The sequence below is a fragment of the Leuciscus leuciscus genome, assembly GCF_965113295.1.
Source record: "Leuciscus leuciscus genome assembly, chromosome: 24".
NCBI lineage: Eukaryota > Metazoa > Chordata > Actinopteri > Cypriniformes > Leuciscidae > Leuciscus > Leuciscus leuciscus.
In genome coordinates, this window is record NC_138723.1 from 17,151,609 (window position 1) to 17,175,255 (window position 23,647).

A 23,647-nucleotide genomic window follows, 5' to 3' on the forward strand; every position below is an offset into this window, starting at 1 on the left:
GAGCTCACATACATGGAAGAATAATAGAACACATATGTGAACCTGCAAGTTCAGCCACAATACACAAGACTTTCTCTGTGGCATTTGTGTGGAGAAAGAAATGGCCTTTTCTATTGTCCTTGAGTTAAGGTCAGTTGTTGTTGGCTTGCTAAAGACAAAGTAAGATCACTAGTCAGTATGACACTTGCACAAAGAACTGTTAAAGGAAATCTGTAACAAAAACAATGTATGTTACATATTAAGCAGATTGAAGTCAGATTGTTTTTGCAACTGCCTGAAAGGTTTTTATATTTTATTTAATTTGAATGAAAATGTTTCTTTATGGTTTTAATTTTAATGGATCATTTGAATCGATATTAGGTGTGTATTTAGCAGTTTTCACTTTTGACCAGTGCAAACGATGGAGAATTTTGAGTGTATATACATCTAAAACAACTTGCTAGACATGTTCATCCTCCCAATGTTTTTTCAATAAAGTATAGGGTTTCAGGTTTAGGAGCAAAGCTTTACTTCTTTCAAACATAAAGTCATCCATATGTCGTGTGTAAAGGCATATACATGCAGCTACATAAGCCCTTATGTCAACATGTGCTTCTTTTACCCTGCAGTGTTAGTTTTTGCATTCCCTTCATGTCATTTTTGACATGCTATGTATCTATAAATGAGAACATAAAGGGATTAACGTGTTTAGCTCACAGTAAACTCAAGATGGATAGCAAATCATCATGACTTTTTTCAATAAAATCACAAGTAGAGTTCTTTTCAAATGAAATTGTTTTATTTATTTATTTTAGCTACATTGAGGCTTATTTCAATGTGATGATTTTAATTTGTACAATTGAAAAGTTTCGTCTGTTTAAAAAAAAGTTTTAAGTGAATAAATTCATAAAAATGAACTATAGCTGAATGATGGACAGTTAAAAGCTGCATAATTTAAAGTAAACACAAAAGCCAAAGCTTTGCTGATCCTGATCAGATAAAAACGCATTCAAGTGTTAGAATGCAAGCACCATAAAATATAATGTGCACGACAAGCTCAATGACAAGGCTCATACAGTATATATTCAAAGAAACAATATAAACAGCTGGAAAAAAAGGAGCAAAGTCTCTCTTTGTAACCACCACCATTTCAAGTACCCCTTATCTGAGTTGAAGTGGGGTGTTTGCCACACAGATCCAAGATATTACTGCGCTGGTTTGTAATGTGTAAACATTCCATGCGGTTTGTAGCAAAAGTGTATTTTCAGGACAAACACACTGTTCTACAACACTGTCTTTCGATTAAGCTGGATCTCCAAGGACAGTGAGCGTCCATTCATCTCATTGCCTTGGTTTGGAGTGATGCCTGACCAGTCTCACTCTTCGTCTTGATCCTGTGTTTTAGTCCACAAACAAACACACACACACATATATATAAAAGTTAATCTACACATCCATGGTTCATTTTCCTCTTTGTCTATGGATTATGACAAAGTTGGGTAAAAAAAAAAAAAAAAAAAAAGGTGCTAAAACTATTTTAAAGTATTTTCAATCTTAATCGGTATAAAAAGAGCAACACAATGACTTCAAGAACACATCAGATGTTAATGAACTGAAATGCATACCTTGTGGTTGTCTGATGGCGGCTCGTTTTTTAAAACGCCCCTCTGAAAAAAAAAAATCAATTAAACTTTCGGCATCAGATCCTTCTTCATATCATTCGCACCGAGCTATGAAGCCACTAACCCTTGATGATTCTGGTGATTCTTTCAGTTTCTGATTCAAAGAGTTCTGGATTGTCCTTCAAAGATACAATCTTTGAGAAATCTGGTACTAAAAGAGGCATAAAATTAAATTCAGTAAATATTCAAATATGTAATATTATTACACTCAATCATTATCTACTAAAGGGTTCTGTCAGGCACTTCATAATAGTACAGTATAGAACCTTCCCAATATGGGATCATTTTATAGATTTAGATTTGGTTGATTTTTTATTTTAATTACATTTTATGAATTAAACAGCTCGTAAACATACTTTATCGCTAAAAATTTTTAAATAACCCATTAAACATTAAAGTATTATGCCATGACATTTCTCCTTATACAGAACCTTTTTGGCATAAAGTGTTCTTTAAAATTGAGTGAAGAACTGTAAGGTTCTATATTAAACCTAATTGAACCTTTTTTCTAACCGTGTAAAGTTATTGAAACTGATATTTAAATTCTGGATGATTGTGATAAGCCAATAATTGTCATGTTATAATACTCACATTTTTTCACTTTAAACATCACAGCTAAATTTAGGCATCAAAACATTATAATGTACGCATTAAAAAAATGACATTTTGAGAGTTAATAAAGATATCGCAGTGTTAATTAATTCGTGTTTTTAAAGATCGTAAAAGTAGGGGAAATTAGTATGCATAATTACATATCAAATATCAACTGTCCATTTAATTAAAAAAAAACTACAACAAAAAAATCTCTAATATCAGAAGAGTAAATATCATACCTTCAATGATCTGCGGTTCTGGTTTAATTACTCTGGTAATAGTGGTTTCCCCTGGTGCACCTTTGAGCACAAAAAGATGAACATTTGATTTGGTTCAAATTTTAAAACCACATATTATGTCTATGTATTTATGTATTACGTCTCACCTTCAGTGATCTGAGACTCTTTCTTGATTACTCTGGTAAAGGTGGTGAACTCTGGTTCGCCTTCAAGCAAAAAGAGAAGTCTATGACACAAACATCTGGGCAAACCCTATATCATATCATCATTTGCTTTATTAGGTCTTACTTTCAACAACCTGGGGCTCTGGTTTGATTACTCTAGTTATAGTGGTGATGCCTGGTCCACCTTTGAGAACAAGGAGACATGAGAACAATGGGATGAACAAACTTCTGGGCAAAAGTGAAACTAACTCTGAGCCAAATCAGTGAGTAATAGTCAATAATGAAAGCCTTAATCTTACTTTAACTGTACTGCTTAAAGATTCTGGAGTAAAACCATTCTTTCTTTTAGCTAAATCATAAGTGTGATCTTGCCAAAAATGAATGAAAACCATAAGGTAGGAACTTAAACAAAAAAGCATCTGGAGTAGAGCCATAATGTGTGAGCCATGGGAAAACCAACGGAGCTTTATTCTATTATGTAACTAGGGATTGTAATCCATGGGCATAAAATTAGACCGACAAACAAACATTAAGCATTACTACACAAGAATGAATCACCAAGTTCACAGCTGTTCTCAATAAAAATGTCAAGCTCTTTAGGAAGCTACAAAAGAGTCTTACAGATCGCAAGCCTTGCAAAATCATAAATCAAATTAATGTTTGGATCAATGGCATGAAAAAAAAAAACAATATGGGAAAGAATCATTGATCATTACATATGCCAAGGATTACAGGGAAAAATTGTTTGGCAGCAGAGAAAGATATCTGAAAAAGGGGAAGATTCAAGAACGGTCTCTTGGGTCAAGTGTAAATGGCTCACTGATTTAAGTTTGATTTGTTCAAAATACATTAACCTTTAAATACAAGTACCAAGGTCAGTGTTATTGTTGACTAAAATCAAAACTATTAAAAATAATTTGCATTAATTGATATAAAGATGAAATAAAACAAACTATTAATATTAGATTAAACATTTTTAAATGTTGACTTGGCAACTATCTAAAATAAAATAAAATACTAAAACTAAAATTTAAATGAAAACTGAAAATATACAAATAAAAGCTAATTAAAAATACTTTAATAGCACATCAATAATTATGTCATGTTCTATAATGCAGTTAATATCAGATAAAGGGTTGCTTTTACCATTCAGCAACATTGCGGCCCGGGATATGGGCTTTTTTTGGTTAATATAATCCATAACTCAATTAAAACTCTCTCAGACCAACCTCCCTGAGTGATTGCGTCAGTGATTTGTCTGATGTCTTCCTCCCGGAGCATGTGTACGTCACCATCCTGAAGCTTGGTTATATCTACAACATATAAAGTGATAATATTTGACATGGCTGTGCCACAAGGATCCTTTCAATGTTGTATCAGACAGAATAGGACAAACAACTTTGTTTACAGCCACTCTGAACCAATCTGAATTGTTTAAGCACGAGTAACTTGTTTTGAGAACAGACTTGAACATGCTGAGTATCTCTTTATAATCCAGTTCTTACTACACTAGAATCCTTTCTCAAATGTTTAATTAAACCAACTGGACATTTTAACTCTTAACAACTCGGCCAAATAGGAATGTTGAACTATACAACCAAATAAAGCTGTTCAAATTAATGACCTTCGCCCATGATTCTCTTGATTTCTCCCGCAGAATAAATTTCACCATCAGATGAGGCACTGTGAGCTGAACAAAAAGAATGAATGCAAAATATATGTTACAAGAAAACAGTGAATTTTTTAAATAAAATTAACCTTGATACTTAATTTGAAGTTTGGACATACTTTCAATGAGCCTTGTGTCCTTTGAAACAGATGGCTTTCCTTGAACCACTCGTGTAACTTTTGTGATGCTTGGTTCTCCTTCAACCACTCTTGTAACTTTGGTGATGCTTGGTTCTCCTTCTACTACTCTTGTAACTTTGGTGAAACCTGGTTCTCCTTCAAGTACTCTGGTAACTTTGGTGACTCTTGGCTCTCCAACCACTCTTGTAACTTTAGTGGTGCTTGGTTCTCCTTCAAGTACTCCGGTAACTTTGGTGACTCTTGGCTCTCCAACCACTCTTGTAACTTTGGTGATGCTTGTTTCTCCTTCAAGTACTCCGGTAACTTTGGTGGCTCTTGGCTCTCCAACCACTCTTGTAACTTTGGTGATGCTTGGTGCTCCTTCGACTACTCTTGTAACTTTGGTGATGCTTGGTTCTCCTTCAACCACTCTGGTAACTTTGGTGAAACCTGGTTCTCCTTCAAGTACTCTGGTAACTTTGGTGACTCTTGGCTCTCCAACCACTCTTGTAACTTTGGTGGTGCTTGGTTCTCCTTCAACTACTCTTGTAACTTTGGTGATGCTTGTTTCTCCTTCAAGTACTCCGGTAACTTTGATGCCTCTTGGCTCTCCAACCACTCTTGTAACTTTGGTGATGCTTGGTTCTCCTTCAACCACTCTTGTAACTTTGGTGATGCTTGGTTCTCCTTCAACCACTCTTGTAACTTTGATGGGCTCACGCTCAATGACCCTGGTGACCTTGATCTCGGGACCTGTGGGAAGGTGTCATGTCAAATAATAGTGGTCATAATAATGGTCATGATATTTTCAACAATGTTCTCAGTAGTTGTGAAAAACGAATTATTCAGAGACATTTTCCTTTCTTGGAATAAAGTACAATTGTCTTTTTAGAGACTTTTAAGTTAAAGTTAGTGTGGCAAGCAGGGAGGGCCCGAGAGCCGAGAGAACGGATCCTTGAGTGACTCACGGAGAAGCTCCAGATGCATAAAAGGAGGAGTGATGACAGTGAAGGATGAGAGAGGACCAAGCCTGGACTTTAAGTTGTTTTGTGTTTATGTAGGTGCGGGAGTCGTTCGTGAGGGGCTGCCGCTTTACTTTCGTTTTGTGTTTGGTTATTTTGATATTAAAGTATGTTGCTCGTTTGCCTGTTCCGGCCTTCTTCTTCCCTGAATTACTAACCTTGCTACAGTCAGGTTTGCTTCCAATTGCAGCAAACTTGTTCTGAAATCTATTCGTGCATTGTGCCAAAGTGAAATAAATCACAAGTACATTTTCAAAGATGAGAATGGAAGTCAAAGCCAGTCATTAATAGTCACTGGAGCTTTCAGAGCTGTTAATGAACACCACATCGGCATTTCTCTCTAGGCACTGCAACAGGGGTCACGTTTCGTGCTACTGCTGGATTCATTAAACAAAAATCAGGATATTCTGCCAAAGATGAGATAAGACATTGTGCACATGTGGCTGTGGATCAGGATCCTAACTTATTTTGATTGCAGGCTCAGGATAAATGGTACTTTGTGATTTATGGTGGAACTCAAGCACAGTGTGCACTGACTGTATATAAGAAACTGTAAAAAAATTAAATACAACATTACATACACACACACACACACACACACACACACACACACACAACCGTTTAGGGTCGGTTTCATGTTTCAGTAATCAAGAAGTCAAGAAGTGTCTATATGAATTTTCTATTTTTGTATATTTTGTTGTGAATTATAGTGTAGTGTATTTCTGTGATGCGATGCTGAATTTTCAGCATAATTACAGTCTTCAGTGTCACATAATCTTTCAGAAATCATTCTAATATGCTGATTTAGTGCTCAAGAAACATGTCTTATTTATTTTTTTATCAATGTTAAAAACAGTTGTGCTGCTTAATACTTTTGTGGGAACAAAATATGATACACTTTTTTAGGATTCTTGATGAACAAAGTAATAAAGCATTTATCTTAAACTGAAATCTATTGTAACATTATTATTATAATTATCATGATCAATTCATTGTGCCCTTGCTTAATAAAAGCTTAAAATCTTACTGTTATGGTTTGGTCACACTCAACATTTAATTCATTGATTAAACCATTTACTTTGTTGTTATAAAGATTTCATTGTACTCTGTGTGGTTTTAAAGACTGATTGGAACCATGACAGATGCACAATTCGATAAATGAATGACATATGCGAATGTTTCCCTGAAACATCGACTATTATATTAAGCCGTACAAAGACTCCAAATGACTTGACTTTCATCAGTCCCATCTGTATTTCATTTCTAACTTGCTTTGTCATTAAAAGATCTTTCATGGAAAAAGTTTGTCTATCATTTACTAATAAGTAAGGGTCCCGCTATGGGATTGGGTCTCTTACAGCGGTACCCTCGCAAAGGTTCCAGAGATTCTAGATCTGACCAGCCCTCAGAGGATTCATAAAGACTTGTGATTGTAAAGTAACATAAAAGGTTTCAGAATATTAGATGCTGTCAGTGTGTATACATTGGTTCAGCCAATGTTGGGCTGTTTTGACACACATTAGCTTTACAAAATTGTGGGACTATTATTTTTTTTAAGAAGAAAGGTTGCTATGCTCTAGGTCGCAACTCTCGCAACCACTGCCAGGAGGCTACCTAAGCTTTAATCAGTTTTTACCTTCACAAATATACATTTTAAGCCGAGTTTCCAATAGCTTCAATTCACATAAATTATTTTTAAATTTTTCTGAGCTTCAACATTCACTCCTACTCAACAGGAAGGTCTCCTGCCCTGGTCTGAGGCAAAATCCTCTATCTCTCTGTCTCGAATGGCTCTTTATCTGCTGTATCTGTCCAGCGACTGCCACAGGAGATGCCAGTGCTGGTTCAAGCCAACAAAACAACATGTTCTCGCTCTCCTCTGTGGCTCTATAATCAATCGGTTTACTTGGAGTTGCATTTGAGGCGAAGTTCAGGCTTGTTGTTGTATTGAATAATGATTGAGTAAATACGTAATTGTACAAATATCCAAAAGAGCTTCTGGGAATAATCGGCTGGCAGAGAAGGGCTTGCCTGAGGAGCTCAGTATCACATGTAAAATAAATGAATGCGTATGGATGTAGAAAGGGTGTGAGAGGATGGGAAAAAGAGTTGCCATTTAGTGAAATTAAATAAAATAAAATTCAAAAGTGCTGAAATAATGTTTTACCTCTCTCAATGACATGTGTAGTTGTAGTCCTCCCTGCAATGAGAAGCACAATATTCATTAATAAAAAGCATGTCAAATATCACCCATATGTCCTTGATGATGTTATGTGGAACTTAAAAAGAAATGAAACTGAGAGGGATGAAACTGAACTTACTGATGAATGTAAGTGGAATCTCACGGTAGGTGAATCCAGATTCAAACTATACACAAACCAAACCAAAAATAAATAAATAAAATAAAAGCAACTGATAAAACAGGACGTGTGATTGTACGGCAATGTACTGGACTGTGATGGATCTGTTATATAAAAATGTGAGTAAGTGTTCAGATATGGTGTGTTCTGCTGTACCTTCAGCTGCATGTATTTGATGAGTCTCTTCAGCAGAATCAATATGTCTTCACTGCCAACTGGCAGATCTGTGAAATTCAGTAAAATCTTCTATTAATCTCTAGGGACTGTTTCTTATGTTTCAGGAATTGTACAGTTATATAAGAGTTGTGAAATCAGGTTCATTGAAGATGTAGTCGATCTATGCAACTGATTTTGACTTAATGCATGTAAAAGTCCCACCAAACAATATCACATCTTAAAGATATTTGCATATAAAATTTTTTTTTACAGTCTATGATATAAACGCACATTCATTGCTTTTAATACTTTACCTTGTGGATATAATATAGTCTTCACTACATGGACCACTCCATTGGATGCCATAAGATCAAAATCTGGAACCTCCACTGAATTTACATGGATGGAGTTGTTAACCTGAGTATAAGGTGGTGTTAATCATTAAATTACCTTTTTAAAATGAGCATTGATTAGACGAGAGGAAAAATATATATTTCATAAAAATATTATACACACACACACACACACACACACACACACACACACACACACACACACACACACACACACATATTCTCTATATATATATATATATATATATATATAGCATACAATACTATTAATAAAAAAAATATATAATAATAATAATGTGAGCCTAAGTGGGATAATCTTACAAAACCCTTTAAAACACTTCAACACATTTAGAAAAATACAACAGCTGGACCTTATATTAAGAAGTCACTTCCTAGCTTTTGCTCTTTTTGAGAGATATCTCTTGACTAAAGTAAATTTACATTTACAGTGCTGATCTGTTTTCAGCACAGGAAGTGTCTGGGCATTAAAAGACCTATTGTTCCAGCTTTTAGAGGGAGTTAGGATGGAGGCGTTGGAGGCTGAGATTTGAGCTATGTTGATTTTGATTGATGGCAACAAACTGTCTGGAAGTTATGACCTTATCACTTAGCAATGCTCTAAATTCACACACAAAAGGCCCAATGCCATAGACCCTCAGCTCTACACAAACATAAAAATTAAAAAGTTCATATTCCTAATTAGGATTAGATGATGTATGTTTTAAAAAAATAATCAAGTCAGTTTTATACTCAATGTTAACATGCTGGTATGGTTTCCTGTAAAGGATTTACGTGAATGTTCTGGATTTGGTTCATGGAATTTCTGAGAACAGACACAGGAAATGTGTCCTGCGTCTAATTGCATTGTCTGACGATAATCGCATGTCAGGTCCTTCCCTCTCTTGCGCTACAAAAACATTAGTATTGGCTCAAATTCAAAAGTCAGTCTTTCCGAGTCAAACAGTTTTATTATTGGGTGTGCAAAGGCCTTTAAACATTAATCATGTAACTGGAAAGGCTAATTATAGATTTTTTTTTCTCATGATCACTGTTGGGAAAAAGCTAACATTTGAGGAAATTTCTGTGTTTTCACTGATTACGGTGTTTAATCAGATAGACTTGGCTTGTTAGTCGCTAAAAACCACGACTGGTAGAGATCTTATCAATGTACTTACAGACTGCACTTGAAGGTTGTTGCCCTGTATGGTCTTGAGAAGATTAGTCACTCCACCCTCCAGTCCTCCATTAATAAAGACGCCATTGCTAAAATGGTAGAGCAGGATTGCCCTGAGCGCGTTGATGTCACCTGGATAAGAGAATAGTCACTAGTAACCATGTGAGGAAGCAGACCAAGCTAATGTTGGACATGTTAGAGGGAAACATTTTTTACTTTTTAATAGAGTGATGTCTTCCTCTGTCAGGGTGCCAAAGGAGGCATCGATAGGAGCAAAGAGTGTGTACGATCCCTCCTGTTTCAGCAGGTCTGTCAGTCCAGCACTCTCCATCAGAGACAGGAAGATTCTGGAACAGATCAGCCAGTTGATAAATCATATGGACTTAAGAAATATTTTTTATAGAATTCTATACTATAAAAAAATGTGTATAGATTAATAAAATAGTAATCATTTCACATCACAATGATAATCTCACTTGAATCGTCCATCTTTAAAGAGCAGCTCATAGATGGTCGCCTCGGGTGGCTGGATCAGGGACCTCATGAGATGAAGGACTCCATTACTTCCTTCTCTGCTGCCTCTGACCATACATGCATTCTCAATACACACAGCCTAAAAAACACACACGAGGAGGAGAATGAAATGATAGTTGTGCTTTGGATATTTTACAGAGCATTGAGAAACAAAATAGTCAGACAAGGAGGAATTTCAGGTCTACAAACTTACCTGAAGCAAATATACAAGTGTATAAAACTTAACTGCCAAAGACCAGAGCAATAAAGCATATAAAAAGTTGTTGTTTACACAGTAATTGTTTGCAGGTCCTCAAACTTTCTCTAAGTCTCTTTCTCTAAGACAAAAACATTATGAGTCCTTGTCTCTCACCGTGCGATAAATAAAGACTCGGAGCAGTTTTCCTCCAAGGGTCTCGAGCAGCTGGCCGTTGTAGAGTTCATTCAGAGAGACCTTGAATCTCAGGATGTGGTTTTCCAGAATAATCTTCAGGAGACGCTGATCCATGGACATTACCTCATCTGCATGACAGTTGATGAGGAGACATTTGAAGTTATTCCGACATTTTAACCAGGACTGAGTGGAATTCAGAAGTGTAACTATTAAACCCAAACTGAAGATCACACATATATATATATATTTACAGACACATTCTACATATTTTACATTAATAAAGTTTATTCAGGTCTTTTCTATTAGAAAAAGAAAGGAAAAACAGACTCCTATCTCTGCAGAAACATCCTGTATTTTGCTCACCGGAGAAGGCTCCATTCAGTGGGGCGAGAAGAGTATACTCAGTCTCAGGCTGCATGGCTTCAGAGAGGCCGAGCTCGGACATCATGTCACCAAAGATGCTCTGAGATTTGCTCACAAGCTCCATCACCTGCTTGGCTGCAAGACATATAAAAGATACACACTAAACTTCAGATTGAGATTTAGATATTATATTAGCATCAATAAAGTTGTATATTTTAATATCTGTTGATGTATGACATGTGGATGTGATTTTTTTGGGAGAGTTAACCCTTTAAGATCAAATAATGTCAGAGTCTCACCTGAGTCAGGCATGAGCACCTGGTCGATCAAATGAATGACCCCATTACTGGTGACAATGTCCTTCTTCAGCACCATCTTGATACCATTGACCGTAAGGCTCTCGCCATCACATCCGATCTCAATATTACTGCCCTCAAGAGTCCCGTAGATGGAGCCTGCCATAATGGCCTCAGAGCACTGCGCTGAGTTCAGGAGGTGGTACTGCAAAAGGGCTTGGAAAAATAACCAGAAAGAGAGAGATAAAGAAAGGATTGAAAGATAAACAGTGTGGTGACCTAAACTGTTGAAATGTCTTCATCTTCATAGTCCAGAAAGCTTTGGTCTACAGACCTCCAAAGACAATTAAAAACACAGAAGCTCATGTTGACCACTGGGACATACACCCAGTTCTTCCTTTGCGGAGGCAATCTGGTGGAGAGTTGAGACTCTTACATCAACTGTGATCTGTGATATGACTTTCCCAGCAGCTGAGCTCATTTCCTGCATCTGTTTAAGCAGTGCATGCGTGTGCATTTTGACAAGTTTAAGTGCTTCGCCAAACCAAAATCCAAATCAAAACCACCTTCATAAGACACTTAGATAGCCTTCTCTGAATCTACACTTTGTAACATGGGCTACTGGATAACAGTCTGCTGTGGGGTCAACATCAATACTCAAGGGTGGCCACAAAGGGAAAAAACTTTAGACCAGTGGTTTACAATTCCACTTGACAGCCTCAGCACACTTTCAAGGTGCCGCAAGATGATTACAATTATTTTTAAAAGAAAAAGTAAACTTTAAAATAAGCTAAAGTAGCTCAAATAAAGATCTTATCTGGCATTATTTCTATATTTAATTGTACATTATATTATATTTTAATTGATTTCCTCAACAACTGTCATTTTTATTAGGAACCAAATGGGATTTCATAAAATGTGTTAACCCTGAATTACGCTCAGTACTTTGCACACTGCATTTGCATCAATATAGGTTCTTGAGAAAACTTCAGAAGAAATTCATGTTAACATCAAAGCTAGACTTTGAATAAAGGTCTCAACGTTATTTTCTTTGAACACTTTTCCTATAATGATAATCTAATCTAAAAGGTCACAAAGATTAGATTAGTTGTAAATAGACCCTTTTCATAACCAATATTTGTGGCCTTTTCTTTGTAAAACTGTGTCGTGGGGAAAACTTTTGTCTGTTACAACACTTATAATGGTCTGACCACAAAATACCTAATCTTTTTCACCAAAATCTGATGAAGTATTATTCAACATCCAAGCATTTCCCATCCTGTTAGACGTCTTGACCAAACTTGATTTTGGATCCCTGCGGTCAGATCTGCTGTTTGCCCGCCGTCTGAGAATGTGGCACTGCTTGAATTGGACTGCATTTGTGGAGTTTACTTAAAACATGAGGCTGCTAGTCTTTCAAATCTTTGAGGGTGATTATTTCATCCTGTGCATGTTTTGTGTGCACATACACTGCCGTTCAAAAGTTGGGGGTTGGTAAGATTTTTTTATGTTTTTGAAAGAAGTCTTTTCTGCTCACCAAGGCTGCATTTATTTGATCAAATATACAGTAAAAACTGTAATATTGTAAAAATGTTTTAAAATGCAGTTTATTCCTGTGTCGCAAAATACAGTAAAAACACTAATACTGTGAAATATGATTATAATTTAAAATAAGTGTTTTCTATTTTAATGTATTTTAAAATGTAATTTATTAAGCATCATTGCTCCAGTCAGAAATCATTCAAATATGCTGATTTGGGGCTCAAGAATAATTTCTTATTATTATCAAAACAGTTGTGCTTCTTAATATTGTTGTGGAAACCGTCATTTAAAAAAAAAAAAGGATTCTTTGATGAAAAGAAAGTTAGAAAACAGCATTTATTATTTGTAAATGTGTTTACTGTGACTTTTGATCAATTTAATGCATCCTTGCTGAATAAAATAATGAAATTCTTTCAAAAAGAAAATCTTACTGACCACAAACTTTTAAAAAGGAAGTGCACTATGTGATAAAGACTTTAAAACCACAGTAGCAGTATTACCTCTAGCTTTGTAGTGCATCAAGACTTCAACCCCCTGAAAACACTTGAAACAGAAATAAATAATGTTCTGTGGTTCTGGTCTACTACAATATACAGTAAGTAATATGTTTACCTTGAAGTACAGTTGGGTCACTCATAAGTCTCTCCAGGACGTCACTGTTTAGTTTATCAAAGGCATTGTTGGTTGGAGCAAAAAGTGTGTAGTGTCCGGGCTCTCCCAGTTGGTTCTGGAGACCCGAATTCACAGCAACAGTCTATAAAAGACGTCAAACAAGATGTTTGTAAAAATTTGACTCTCAGAAATCATATGCCCCTGCTGAGGAATACTTTTTCATCTGTAATGGTTCCTATCAAAGGTTTAGAAAGCCTCCAAGGATTTTTAGTCATATTAATTTACAATAGCACAGTCATAATAACACATACGTTCAGTGTAGTCAGATCATCATTGTTTTCGATCACATCCTTTATCGTTTGGGTTATGGCGCTGATGACCCGATCAATGACATGCACAACTCCATTAGTGGCAACTTGGTTGCCGTGAATAATCCGGGCACAGTTCACAGTGACAACCTGTAAACCATTGAAACAGATCAGTTTAGTGACTTTACACAACAGTACACAACAGTAGTTCAAACAAAAAATTTAAATTATGTCATAATTAACTTTTCCTCATGTCGTTTCAAACCGGTACAACTTTTATTTCTTCTTTGGAACACACACACACACACACACACACACAAAAAGATAATAAAACATTTTTTTTTTTTGTCCACTTAGTGAAAGTCAATGGGGTCCAATAAATGTTGTTTTGGACTCCATTGACTTGCATTGTATGCACACAAATCGTTGAAGCCTTTTTTTAAATAATCTTTTGTTTCACAGAAGAAAGAAAGTAATACAGGTTTGAAACGGCATGAGGATGACTATATGATGACAGGATCTTCAAAGAGCATTTCATAACAGTTTGGCAATTGTTAAAGGGATAATTCAAACAAAAATAACAATTTAGTCATTACTTACTCACACTCAAGTTGTTCCAAACCCGTAATACAGTAGTTTATTTCTTCTGTTGAACACAAAAGAAGATATTTGAAAGAATGTTGGAAACCAAACAGTTGACGGTAGCCATAACTTCCATAGTAGGAAAAAAAGTACTATGGAAGTTAATGTCTACCATCAACTGTTTGGTTACAGACATTCTTAAAAATATCTTCTTTTTTGTTCAACAGAAGAAAGAAATTCATACAGGTTTGGAACAACTTGAGGGTGAGTAAGTGATGACAGAATAAACATTTTTGGGTGAACTATCCCTTTAACTAAAACTAAAAACAATGAAAACATATTTTTTTGTGAACTGAATAATTTTTTTTTTATAAAACTACATAAAAACTAAAACGGAAATAAATTAGCTAAGCTAAATAGAAATCAAAACAACTTATAATACTGACAAAAGCACAAAACAAAGTTACTAAAAGTTATCCTAAAATTTTAATGAAAATATCAAAATGAAAGTTAATTCAAAATATGAATAATAGTATACAAATAATACTAAAAAAGCATATACTGTACACAGTTTCACACACAGTAAATTTGAAGAAAAGAGAAACATACTCCATTCGAGTAGTGATTGATATAGAGGCCTTGTTTGTTATACATGGACTTCAGGGTCATATCATTCTTCAGGTCCTTAGTGAGAAGCCGTTTGTTGACCATGTGATAGTGGAGTGCATTGTAAAGCTCAGTGTTTCCACTGCTGACCATGGCAGCTTTCAATGCCTGCAAATATACAGAAATGACGTTAAAATGTAATAACTTTGCTCTGGGGAAAAAAAGTTAGAAGAAAACGACAGCATGATGACATATTCCTCAATTTATTTCTTTTTAATAAGTTCCATTCAGTGCTCCAAGTGTGCTTATTATTAACGCATACATTTGATAACCCATTTAAACATAGCATGCAAATACTGCGGCTCGAATGAAGCAGAACATGGCCTGGAATGCGACTCACGGGATCAAACTCTTCCCAGGCATCGTCACTGGGCGCAAACATTGTGTAAGATCCTGCTCCCTCGATTTCTTCCCTCAGTTTGGATTGGTCAGCGTATCGCTGGGTGATCTTGGCTTTCACCAGATCCAGGGTGCCATAAACACTGTCGATAGGGGCCACTGGGTGTGGAGTGAAATTTACAGGAAATAAGCAGAAAGAGTTGCATGCACAGTTTCTATCAAATAAATAGATTCAGTATATAGTTACAATACAGCATATAATCCAAAGTCAGATGACGTAAACCTCGAGTCCACGTTCAAGACAAGCTGTGGCTCATTAATCTCATGTCTAAATACAGCCAGCTGGGTCTGGGATTTGTTTAGAGAACAAAAACTAATGTTCTCCTCCACTGAACTCATAGCCAATGAACCTGACATTTAATCTAAGTATGACCTTAAACTGAAGTTAAATGTATTATAATTGTTGGCGCAATCCAATATACCAATAAAAATAACCATATGTATTAACTTTTGACAAGTGAATGTTAAGTTATTTGCGCTACAGACATGATTGACACCTCAAATCGTGCTTCTTGTGCTTAACAATCATATAGCAACTTGCTAACAACCACTCAGACAGCAAACTCATAATCAAAAAATTAAACACTATGTTATATTCCTATTGATGGAATGAATGAATACAGACCTGCAGGGCAACCACGCTGCCCGTCTAACTTCATATAACCTGGGCAGCACTCATATAATATCATCCTGCATGGAATAAAGAGGGGAAAAAACTGTCAAATTTATGGAACATATGATATGTTTTTGGTATAGCATATATAATATTTTTTTATTCTTTACCTAATTTGTTCCTTTGTTACAAAATGGAAGAATGGACATTTTGTTCGTATTCGGCCTAGAAAACGCACGATAAATTATTTTAGCATGTCTACACAGATGTGTCTTTTTCATATAAAACATGTTTGTTCAACCATCTGGAGTTTTATCTGGATTTGTTTTTAATTTAGCATGGCCTTTTTCTCTACATTTTTGCAGTTTTTATAAATCAAAATGTGTCACAAACTGCTGGACTTAATATTCATGGTTACAAATAAGATGAACATTTACATCATCCACTATAATTATATCAAGACTTAGAAAATACCAATGAAAAGACACTAAAATACCCTTTTTATTCAAAGACAAAAAAATCTATATATTACAGACAACTATATAACTTCTCCTTAGAATATATGTTCTATGACGGTAGGTTCCACAGTATTACCTCATCTGCAAATCCTCAACTATTTGACAACATAAGAGGGCAACGACCCAAATCTGAGCCAGGCCTGGCAGAGAAAGTATATTGTCTGAAATGTGTGAAGTCACTTGCCTTTGGGCTGTTTTGACAGAATAATGATTGATGTTCATTTTTGACAAATAACTTCAACTGGTATCTCTATAGTATATCTGACATGCAGTGGGGAAACATGTGAAGCGTTCCGGTGGTTTCTTGAAAACATCAAGAGCGTACAGCTTGATATGTGCTCTCAGGGGAAATTTGATCGCTCAGGGGGGGCTCAGGTCTCAGTTACGTTTTAGATATTTTAGATTTTAGATTCATTAACTTCCTAAGGGAATTTAAAACTTGATGCAAATTTAGACAGTAGCAGACATATACAATTATGGGATGTTTTGCTAATGTTCCCATTAAGTTATAAAAACATCATTTGTGAACGCTAAAAACATCCCTTTTTTTGGTTATGCAAACTTTAAGGGAACGTTCAATTGTATCATTTTGCAAACATTACTTTTGAAAGTTCTCTGAATGTTCTGAAACAAGCAGTAACATTTAAAAACATTCTGAGAACGTTCCCTGTTAGCTGGGATGTGTGTGATAGACCAGATAATGAAAACTCTTTTACAAATTCCTGATTTCAAATTTAAATCTTTTAATGCAAAACTTTTTATTTTGGCAAATCTGAGCACGAGATCTCTTCTGAAACTCAAGAGGAGACACATTTGGTACATTTAAAGCCTTTTCCTCATGAAAAAATGAATTTTATATATATATATATATATATATATATATAATTGAATATGGACCCCATTGAATTCCACAGTATGAAATGAATAAAAAATATTATTATTATTATTATTATTATTATATATATTTTTTGCATACTGTGGAATTCAATGGTGTCCATTAACTGTTTGGTTACCCATACTCTTCAAAATATATTCTTTTGTGTTCAGCAGAACAAAGAAATTTAAACATGTTTGGAACAACTTGAGGGTGAGTAAATGATGACCGAATTTTCATTTTGGGGTGAACTATCCCTTTAAGAGTAAATAATAATTTGAATCTTAGCACTTGCCTAAAAGCTAAAAGTTCTAACCTTGTATAAAAAAATAATAAAAAAGGCTTTCCAACAGCTGTCTGCAGATGGCGTGTATATATTTCTCCCATGACTAATGTCGTTACTCGCAGTTCTTAGCGAGAGATTTGTTTTTGAGAATTATCGTGCCATGCAGCCCTGCTGTTTGTCAGAGATGGTGGTAAACACACACCTGACACTGCACAGATTAAATTGCTCTTTTTTCTTTTGTTATCATCACGATAGTGTCTAGAGGCGCAGACTTTGCAGCTGTGGTGGAGTTCATCCACTGACACTGAACAATGTTCCCAGTGTCGATAAAGGAAGGAAAAAGGAAGCCAGCAGGATCCCTGAGAGAGGCCTGACTCAAACTTTCCCCTAGGCGCCCAGAGGAGAGACAGCAAGCTGGGCAGCTCCGGACCTACTGCTGCCCAGATTTTAGTCAGGGGGAACTGGGGGGAGACGCCAACCAGGGGTGATTATTTCGTGCTTTTATTATTTACCTCCCAGTAGACACATTTAAAATTGCTTTCATATGTTTTCTACTGTGACCAGAGAGGCTGCAGCCATACTGTAAATCCAAGAGTAAAACAACACTGCAGGTGAGAAAAAGGATGACAATTGAGCTGTATCATAAATCTCACAGGACATTAATTAACATACATAGGAGACTCTTTCTTTATAATTCTCTGTAAGTCTCTCTTGAGAAGATTGAACTGGGGGCAACGGTTATTTAATTCAAATCTTAAAAATGGAGCAGAGAACATTTGATTTACTTTCTCTCTACCAAAATCAATGAATGTCTGATGACTACAGGCATGAAGAAGAATCAGTCATTTAGGTTCCTGGACATGCTGCTGCATGATTGAACACAGCCGAACACACACACACACACACACACACACACACGTTGTATTTTCATGTTTTATGGGGACATTCCATTGACATAATGATGTTATATTGTACAAACTGAATATTCTATCCCCTTACACTAACCCTACTACTAAACCTAACCTACCCATCACAGAAAACTTTCGTATGACATCACTTAGTATGATTTATAAGCTGTCTTCCTCATGGGGACCAAAAATGTCCCCACAAGGACAAGGATTTCAGATTTTGCCATCTTTCTGGGGACATTTTAGCATTATAATGAGTCTACCGGGCCACACACACATACATATGATTAAAAAGATATATATATATATATATATAATGAGTCTACCGGGCCACACACACACACATACACACACATATATATATATAAATATATATATATATATATATATATATATATATATATATGATAAAAAAAAAAAATATATATATATATATTATACGTATATACTGTATATATATGATTAAAAAGATACAATTTATGATTTTTGTATATACATATAGTTATATATATATATATATATATATATATATATATATATATATATATATATATATATATATATATATATATAATCAATTATACATAAATGGCAATATAAAAACAAATAAGATGAACAATGAACACAAAAGACCATCAACAATGATATATGCAGAGACAAGATAAAAAAAAAACTAAATCAGAAATGACAGAAAAAAAGAAAGAAAAAAAAATACAATCAAACACAGACTTTTCCTGAGGCCAAAAGTTTTTCTCTGTTCTTTTACATATTGCAGATCTCTGCCAGTGGAAAGGCTGAGTTGAGCCTGAAAAGTATAGCCAATTACTAGTCACCAATCCCTAAGGCTTCAATCGCAGTCTTACAGAGCCCAGAAACATGCTTACCTCATCCTCTCAGAGAAGATGCAGTAAATTAGAGTGGCATTTGAGGAGAAAACGGAGAGAGAAACCACTGGAGCAACAATAAATATGTCAAGTCAGAGTCGCACATGAGCTGCGGTTCATCTGCCATAAACAAGTACAGTTAGATGCATTTGGCTGACAACTGTTCTATCATCCTGCTGAGTGCTGAGAGAAAGGCTCCAAAGTGTAATATGTTTTTTTAACAATAAATCATCTCACTCTAGGAAGTATTTGGCCCAGCTTGTTTTGGCAAAAATCCAACTGTCTTGAATCCTTACTAATACAAAACAAACAAACAACAAAACTGATCTGTATGAAGTGTACAAAATAGTTTCAAATGCTTCCGTTTCATTCACTATCCTTGAACACACCCTACAGCACAGAACAAGCCTAATCAATGTACCGGTAATCCATCACCTTTGTGACCCACCTTTACCCTGAGAACCACAGGCGCTGTTTCACGGCGACCTCTGAGATCACGGGCAGAAACCTGGCTAAAGCAGAGAGTGTCAGAGTGAAAAGCGATGGATGACTTACGCCGCCTTGCCACAGATGGATTTCTTGTACCAGTTCCTGCATGTGCTGAAGTACTTTTTCTTCGTCCCCATGACCTGCTGTAAAGCGCACACATTGGGCCTGGAAAAAAAAAAGAGCGGAGGGAGCATGTGTTTTTAAAAAAAACCCTCTTGGAATGGTTGATAACTGCTGACATGACAGACTCAATTAGGCAGGTGATTATATAGAAGTCCTGACAAATTGCTTTAAAGAGCTGACTGAGCAAATCAAAAATGGCTTTTTAGGAATACATTTATGGTTAATGAATAAAAATAGATTAAAATATTCTAAATTTTTAAATTACATGTTGATGATACACAGATTTCTGTAATTGTAAAGTGAATAAGTTTAGCAAAAAAAAAAAAAAAGGTTTTGACAGAAATATGCATAAAAATATTTACATTTATACAAATATATCAATGTAACAAGTAATCTTTTAGATATCACAATATTTGTTTTAATTACATATACATCATATATTATTTAAATGATTGTAGGTTCAGACTGTATAACAAAAAATAACAATAAAAAAATACAGTGAGACTCCTAGATAAAATGCATAATTTGTATTTCCTTATAATTCCGTACATTTTTGTCCCATTACAAATATTTTGTCAGCATAATTTGAGAGAAAAGCTAACAAAAAAAATTGTATATAACGTGGTACAATAAAAAAATTATGATATTTAATAAGTAATAAGAAATAATTCAAAATAATTTTACGTATATGTATCATACATCTCATTGGTTGTTATTGTTTTAGTTTTTTTAAACGTTTAAATAGAATTTTGAGTCCCAGCATTTTTAAAGTGGACTTATATGTAAATTCTATGTTTGGAGACATTAACAACATTAACACAATTAACCACCTCTGTCCCAATCAGCAAAGGTGAACTTTTAAAACAATCTTACCCTTCTTTCTTAGCCCTGATGCGACTGTGTGTGACTATCTTGTCATAGGCTGAAGAATCCACCTGGTCCAGGGAACTGAGTGCCAGGATGGTCAAGGTGGCCGTAAACAAGAACATCATTCTGGAGAATCCCCTGCAGAAGGAATGGGAGCGAGCAACAGGGAACCAGCCTTTATATCACCCCTCCCCTTCTCTTTCTGTCTCAAACACACACAATGACAGAGATTAATTCAGAGAGAATCAACCTGCTTCCTATGGATCCGCCCCCTCCATGAGAACCCTGTACGCCTAAGAAGGACCTTCCATATTTACAGACAGAAAGAAGAGAGTCAGAAGGTCTTGCAATGGTATGACCATCTGGAAATGTTTAGGTGCATTACATATAAAACATCTACATTATATGCCAAATGTTTTAAACATGCTTTGTTCCTTTTAAAAACACATATTCTGCAAGCATTACACCTTTTTTATCACTACAGCTTAATATTAATCTTATAAGTGACTAAAAAGCTGTAGGCTATCATTCATTTACACAATCGCTTACTCAGGTGCTCTGCAGGTTTGTCCTTAGAAACAAGATGTTCATTGTCTGCAGAATGCTACTGAGGGAATTAGATGAAAGGATAATGTCTAATCATACTGCAACTGTTCAATCTCCTGCCAGTTTCTTTATCATCGGGCTATTGTCCATATCTGGAATCTGTCGGTTTTAAGCTGGAGCTCTTGGTTCAGGCCTCAGGCGGTCCTTTGGACAAGTCAAAGCCAGATGGGAACTTTTTAAAAGCTCCCAAGAACCATCTGCATTTATCTCATGCTGTCTGGCATGGAAAGGTGAGTGGGGGAAAAAGTGAACCGAGTATGGGCATAATACTGGGAAGGGGTTTAAACAAGTATCAGAAAACACAGGTTTGAGAGCTATGGTCATTAATTTATGTTTTAACACTGTGTGTCCATCTACCTCTAGTGGTGGAGTCATAGTAGTACACGAATTACAATAATCAGCGTCCTGTAATGAACACCACAGACACAGTGTAATCACCATGGGAAAATCTCAGAGTAAAACTGGGAGCTGTGAAAAATATGATACACCGGTGTTTTGCCAGATGAGAAGTGTATCTATGTATCATCTTTTTACTCTTTAATTCATTTTACAACTGTACCATATCTTTTCATTTATTTTATAACTGTTTTAATTTTCCTTGCTTTTATTTTTGTGATTATTTTAATTCCTCTCTGTAAATCACTTTGAATTGCCATAGTGTATGAAATGTGCTATATAAATAAACTTGGCTTGCCTTGCCTAATGATGAGGATGAGAAACGTAGCAAGGCAATAGCGAAGAACAGTTTTCTATAATGACAAACATAAGGATCGTCACTTAATTAGGCCATTTAATTATTGTATGAAATGTGTTACTTGAATGAAAATATACCGCTGTCACGAGCAAACTGTATGTAATATCATACGAGCAAGACGGCGTTGTTCCTACTGTCAACGCGGCTGTGATTCGACCGTAGCCACACACATAGGCTTTTACATGACAGTTTAACAAACAAGAAGTTTAATGTTGAGTAACTTACATTTTTAGAAATGTATGGCTATTACTTGTTGCTAGTGACGTAACATTTGAGCCGAGGCGTCGAGCTCGAGTCGTGTCGAGCATAAATGGGCGTGCCCAGGCTTCTGTTGTTAACGTAGAAATCATGTGACCACTGACAAAAGAAGCCTCACTTTCTGTCCAATCACGTGCACGATTAATTTTGCGTGTTGGAATGTTCGAACTCCCAGATAAGTAGTGTTTTTTGGCCACACATGTGTTTTTTGGCCACAGCTGCTTCCGTACATATTGAGCCAGTGTTACTGAGGATGACTGTATGGGGGATTCTATCTTTCCAGGACAAGCTGTAGGCAGCGGATATGGAAGGCCTCTAGGTTGATGATGTGCTGGCGGTATGGGGTCCATGACTCTGCCCCATAAAGCAGAGTGGAGAGACATACCACGTTGTAAACAGCGACCTTGGTACTGACCTTCAGGTTACGGTTTTCAAAAACCCTGCTGCGTAGGCGTCCAAAAGATGATGAGGCTTTATTTATCCGGATGTGTATTTCTGTGTCAAGGGTGCAGCATGAGGACAAAGTGGAGTCGAGGTAGGTGAATTGTGGGGGTGGGAATGTCTAGGCACCTCACGATTCGATTCGATTACGATTCAGAGGGTAACGATTATCGATGCATCTTTTTTTTTTTTTTTGACTACATGGTACTTTTAAAGCAAAGTATTTATGATGACCCATAAAGAATTTACTTCCAATACGTAATGATATGACGCAGCACCTGAAAATAGTCCCCAGCTCTGTAGACTATAGGGTCAACTATTTTCAGGCTCTGCGTCATATCATTACACCTGCTGGAGCCATGGTACGGCAGCAAAGTTTCTTGATTATTACGCAGGAATGAGAGTATAGTTCCTAGCCATATCAGCCTAGAAAATCGCAACTTTTCATTTTCTGTCGGTCTTAGTACACGATGTAACTACAGAAGAGTCAAGTTTTAAATAGGAAAAATATCGAAACTCTTTGGTCATTTTTTTGAGAGAGATGCTAATGGTCTTGTCCGATTCAATGATCAATGCTAAGCTATGCTAAAAGTGGTACCGCCAGACACGGAGTTCGGCTGAATGGATTCGAAAACGGTAAAACTCAACTGTTTAACTCTGGGGGAGTTGTAAAATGAGCCTATTTCCAAAAAAAGTGGAGTATCCCTTTAAGTCGAACACCATTTATATGAAAAGTGTGGGGTGTGGGGGCAGGGGTAGTAAGATAGGACATGACCTCGGTTTTTTGAGTGTTAACCTGTAGGCCAAAAGACTGGTACAGACTGGATATTGTGTTAAGGG

At 36.0% G+C, this 23,647-nt stretch overlaps 1 protein-coding gene across 2 annotated transcripts; it reads right to left on the minus strand.

Moving 5' to 3' along the window:
• Positions 1–756: 756 nt before the first annotated feature.
• postna (periostin, osteoblast specific factor a) lies at positions 757–20,921 on the minus strand. 2 transcript variants are annotated; one of them, XM_082157123.1, is made up of 26 exons: positions 20,755–20,921; positions 19,825–19,923; positions 15,812–15,876; positions 15,128–15,285; positions 14,731–14,895; positions 13,543–13,689; positions 13,232–13,373; positions 11,081–11,293; positions 10,782–10,916; positions 10,398–10,546; positions 9,988–10,124; positions 9,728–9,858; positions 9,513–9,643; positions 8,299–8,401; positions 7,985–8,052; positions 7,790–7,835; positions 7,636–7,668; positions 4,447–5,199; positions 4,289–4,348; positions 3,888–3,971; positions 2,783–2,842; positions 2,641–2,700; positions 2,495–2,554; positions 1,726–1,812; positions 1,605–1,646; positions 757–1,373 (listed from the first exon to the last, which is right to left on the minus strand). In XM_082157123.1, exons 1-26 carry the CDS (start codon positions 20,871–20,873, stop codon positions 1,321–1,323), a joined length of 3,300 nt encoding a protein of 1,099 aa, XP_082013249.1. In that variant the 5' UTR covers positions 20,874–20,921; the 3' UTR covers positions 757–1,320. The 2 variants fall into 2 exon arrangements, with proteins under 2 accessions (XP_082013249.1, XP_082013248.1); XM_082157122.1 differs by having other exon boundaries at positions 4,283–4,348; positions 20,755–20,919.
• Positions 20,922–23,647: the final 2,726 nt, after the last annotated feature.

Excerpts from the sequence above, each read along its gene's own strand:
- postna (XM_082157122.1), bottom strand. The coding sequence starts at position 20,873 with ATGATGTTCTTGTTTACGGCCACCTTGACCATCCTGGCACTCAGTTCC. Across the intron at positions 15,286-15,811 it reads GCAGCGTGGTTGCCCTGCAG|TGGCCCCTATCGACAGTGTT; the intron begins GTCTGTATTCAT and ends CTCCACACCCAG. Across the intron at positions 14,896-15,127 it reads CCTGGGAAGAGTTTGATCCC|GCATTGAAAGCTGCCATGGT; the intron begins GTGAGTCGCATT and ends GTATATTTGCAG.